This window comes from Parus major, chromosome 6 (assembly GCF_001522545.3).
Source record: "Parus major isolate Abel chromosome 6, Parus_major1.1, whole genome shotgun sequence".
NCBI lineage: Eukaryota > Metazoa > Chordata > Aves > Passeriformes > Paridae > Parus > Parus major.
The window spans coordinates 33739468-33743431 of record NC_031775.1 but is presented as its reverse complement, the minus strand read 5'-3'; the positions used below and the strand labels follow the sequence as shown (position 1 = coordinate 33743431).

Genomic DNA, 3964 nt, shown 5'->3' with positions numbered 1-3964 from the left:
TACCTTGTGCCAGACACTGCTGTGACACAGCCCTGTGCCCAGGTCACTCTTGTACCTTGTGCCAGACACTGCTGTGACACAGCCCTGTGCCCAGGACACTCTTGTACCTTGTACCAGGACACTGGTGTGACACAGCCCTGTGCCCAGGTCACTCATGTACCTTGTGCCAGACACTGCTGTGACACAGCCCTGTGCCCAGGTCACTGATGTACCTTGTACCAGGGCACTGCTGTGGCACTGGGATGTCCCCAGGTCACTGATGTACCTTGTGCCAGGACACTGGTGTGACACAGAATGTCCCCAGGACACTCTTGTACCTTGTGCCAGACACTGGTGTGGCACTGGGATGTCCCCAGGTCACTGATGTACCTTGTGCCAGACACTGCTGTGGCACAGAATGTCCCCAGGTCACTGATGTACCTTGTACCAGACACTGCTGTGACACAGGGATGTCCCCAGGTCACTGATACACCAGGACACTGCTGTGGCACAGGGACACTCAGCACCTTGTGCCAGGACACTGCTGTGGCACTGGGATGTCCCCAGGTCACTGATACACCAGGACACTGCTGTGGCACAGGGAAAGGCCAGAACTCCACTTCTCCACTTCTCCAGGAGGTTTTTAAGGATCTCACACTAAACATGAACCATTTCCAGCAGGGCTGTGCCCTACAGGTTTGAATATTGCACCTTCTGTGTGCCTCAAGACACAAACATCATTTGAATAATACAAACAGAAAATACCTTTTCTACCAGTTCCTGATTTCTTCTGTACAATGCCTGCTTCTCCTCAATCCACTTCATGTCCTTGGGAAGGAAATGATCAACGCTGCAGGTGAAGCTGCAATGCTCAGCAGCAGCACAGCAGCAATAATTTCACTGATTCCACACACAGGGGGACAGAATAATGACAGCTGTGAAACTGTAAGGCCATTACTTCCTAAAATAACTTCCTCAGCTAAACTTGTCCATATAATTTTACAGCTCTGTAGTACACAAATGGCATTAAAACATTCCAGTGATTAAAAAACTCTTTCAGGTAAAATCTGTTTTGCATTAAAAGAGACATTTCCAACTATGTGTTTACTGTCAAATTTCTGTTTTGCTAAACACAAATTACACACTTCTGCAGATCAGGCAAACTAAACTTTATTTGGAAGCTAATCTCTTAGTCTGAGGAATATATAAAACCCACAGACCCCAGAACATCATTTATCAGCAAGAACAACAATAAGAGCTTAAGTTGGAAAGGCAATGATTGAATTATTTAATATTTTATTGTTCTCAAAACCACTTTCTGTTTGCTTTTTGTTGCTGTTTGTTTTTTGTGGTGTTTTGTTGATGGCTTTTTTTGCTTTGTTGTGTTTGTTTGTTGGGTTTTCCTGTCTGCAGAGGTGGCACACAAGCTGTAAGCAGCCTGGGAACCTTCCTGGTCCCCCAGCAGAGAGGTGGGGAGGGGGCTGGAGGAGCATTACCTGTCCCTGCTCAGCCAGAGCCTTCTCCAGGTCTTCTATCTGAGCCTGGGAGCGGTGAATTTCTGCTTGGAGCTGCTCACGAGTCTGTGGGATATGAGAGAGAAGTGAAAAAACCCAAAAAATCAATACAGAACAATTGAAAAATAAATTTAAAAAGAAATCAAACTTTCTCCAAAAGACCAAGCCTAATGCAGTTACAGAAAATATTTAAAACACCAAATGCTTTTAACAAATGATTTTGAAAGTTCTTTGGCAGAAGAAATTTGCAGCTGAGCACAGAGTATCAAATAATCAAATGTAATCAAATCAAGTCTGGGAGACAGGATTAATGATTTTGAGATTTAACTCAAGATTAAGAAACTGGCAAAGCAGAGCTGGCTCCTCCCAGCTGGTCCTGGCAGGCTGCAGTTCCCTTTCTCCAGGAAAAGAAATGGGAACTATTATGGCACAATTCTGGGCATGCCTGGTTCCCTTCGATTTGGGGCACATTGAACTCTTAGAACAGATCCCACATTACAAACTGGCAAATTTCTCTGTGCCTTTGGTGCCTTTCCCATGACTTAGAACCTCATCTATGATTCAGTCATTTAGAGCCATTTCTCTTCCAAACCCATGTCTCATTTTTTACTATATTTGTATCTTATTTAAACAGACCTGACATTCCTCTGCATGTTTTCTGGAGAACAAATGTGATTATTGTAAGTTGTTTTATTTGTTCCATACTTTCATAGAACATTTTCTTTCCTTGAACCATTTCTCTGCTACTTATCCCGTTATTTACACTGGAAGGGATCTTGTTTCTGTGACCTGCACTGGGGCCTCCTTTGGCTCACTGTGAGAAAACTAAAATCCAGTCCCTGTCCCAGCTGGGCATGCCTTGGCTCACTGGGGTTTTGTTTCCAGGTGCAATCCCTGATGTTTCAGAGTTGATGTTTGTTGTGGGAACAGCTCTGGGAATGTCAGTTTTCCTGCATTACACCTTGGCCCACTCTAAATGCTCCTGATAACATCTGGACAGAACAGATGTAGGAACAAATAAAGGCTCTGCAGGCACATTTCTCCTGTGAAACAGAAAATTTGTCCCCTTCCCCTGCACTCACCCTTGCAGCCATGACCCATCCTGGCAGCCCTCCAGAGAATCCTGGAATGGTTTGGGTGGGAAAGACCCCAAATCCCCCCATCCCACCCCAGCCATGGCAGGGACACCTTCCCCTGTCCCAGCTGCTCCAGCCCCAATGTCCAGCCTGGCCTTGGGCACTGCCAGGGATCCAGGGGCAGCTCTGGGAATTCCATCCCCACCCTGGCAGGAACAATCCCTCTGGGGCTCCTTGGAGCACACAACAAGCTCCTGACAAAGCAGCACCTCGGGCTGGCTGCCCAGAGCCACAGGAGCTCTGTGAGGCACACAGGCAGAACAGAACAGGGCACTTTGCAATTTAATTAACAGAAAAATCTCAGCTATAAGCCTTTAAACATTTTATGAGGAATCATGTAATCTCTCAGAGCCCAGAAGGAATTAAAGACCAAGCATTATATATTTAAGGCTATCTGTCCTAATTCTTTCTAGAAAAAGAGCTTAACTTTCAAGGATTTCCCATGAAGAATTCTCCCTGGATTTCCCTTAGAGTGGTCAGGGGTGAAAATCCCGAGCTGCAGCCGTGGTGGAAGCTCAGCAGCCCCTCCCAGGGAGGCTGGCAGGACTCACCCGAGCTCCAGGTGAGCTGCAGAAAACCCGAGCAGGGACCCTGGCATCCCCCAGCCACCCTCCCGGTTCCAAGGCCTCATCCCATGAAATATGAGCCATGCAGACCTTGACCTCTCTCTCTGCATCCAGGGTGCCCCCGACCTGCTCCTGCAGCAGGGCGTAGGCGCGCTGCAGCGCCTGGTACTCCATGGTCAGCTGCCGAAACCGCAGCTCCGTCTCCTCCTTGGCCATGCCCTGCCAGCACAGAAACACGGGGAATCAGCTTTGTTTTCTCTGAAAAGTGACAAAATCACCGCTTTGGAAGCGCAGGTTGGAAGCATGGTACCAAACTCTTGGTGAAGTGCCCTCAAGCTGCTCCCCTCCATCCCCTACACATCTCTCACCTCCAGGAAAGGCAATACAGAAATAAAAAGATAATCCCTGCCTTGGAAAGATAAAAGCTTACCTTCCATATAGCACACTAATGACTGCACCAGCCTTTCTTACTGGAACAGGGAAAATCATCACCTTAAAGTTAAAAATGCAGCTTTCTTTAACAACAAAAGGTTTTCAATTTGGAAAGGAAACCAAGCCTGACAGCCTCACTCAATTATTAAAACACGAATCCAGAGTTAATAGTTGTAGAAGTGGTGACAGCAACATGAAAGGATCCCTTCATCTTCTTCACCCTCCTTACAAGATCCAGAATGGAATGCTTTCATGTCAGGCTGAGAGGAATGTTTCCCTCAAATGGAATTACACTGCTGGGTGCCTGCACCACCTTCCCACTGCCTGAACAGGGGGA

General features: G+C 47.0%; 1 protein-coding gene across 13 annotated transcripts in view; it reads right to left on the bottom strand.

Annotated features, from left to right (window-relative positions):
- JAKMIP3 (Janus kinase and microtubule interacting protein 3) overlaps nucleotides 1-3964 on the bottom strand; it is a 50353-nt gene that overhangs the window by 9668 nt on the left and 36721 nt on the right. For all 13 annotated transcript variants that reach the window (XR_001522594.3, XM_015633631.3, XM_015633638.3 and 10 more), the window contains 3 exons: nucleotides 3286-3414; nucleotides 1476-1559; nucleotides 745-807 (listed from right to left, as the gene is read on the bottom strand). Coding sequence is in view for 12 of the 13 variants with exons in the window: in XM_015633631.3 (XP_015489117.1) it covers nucleotides 745-807; nucleotides 1476-1559; nucleotides 3286-3414 (276 nt within the window). In the remaining variant the exon portion in view is untranslated. The remainder of the gene's footprint in view (nucleotides 1-744; nucleotides 808-1475; nucleotides 1560-3285; nucleotides 3415-3964) is intronic.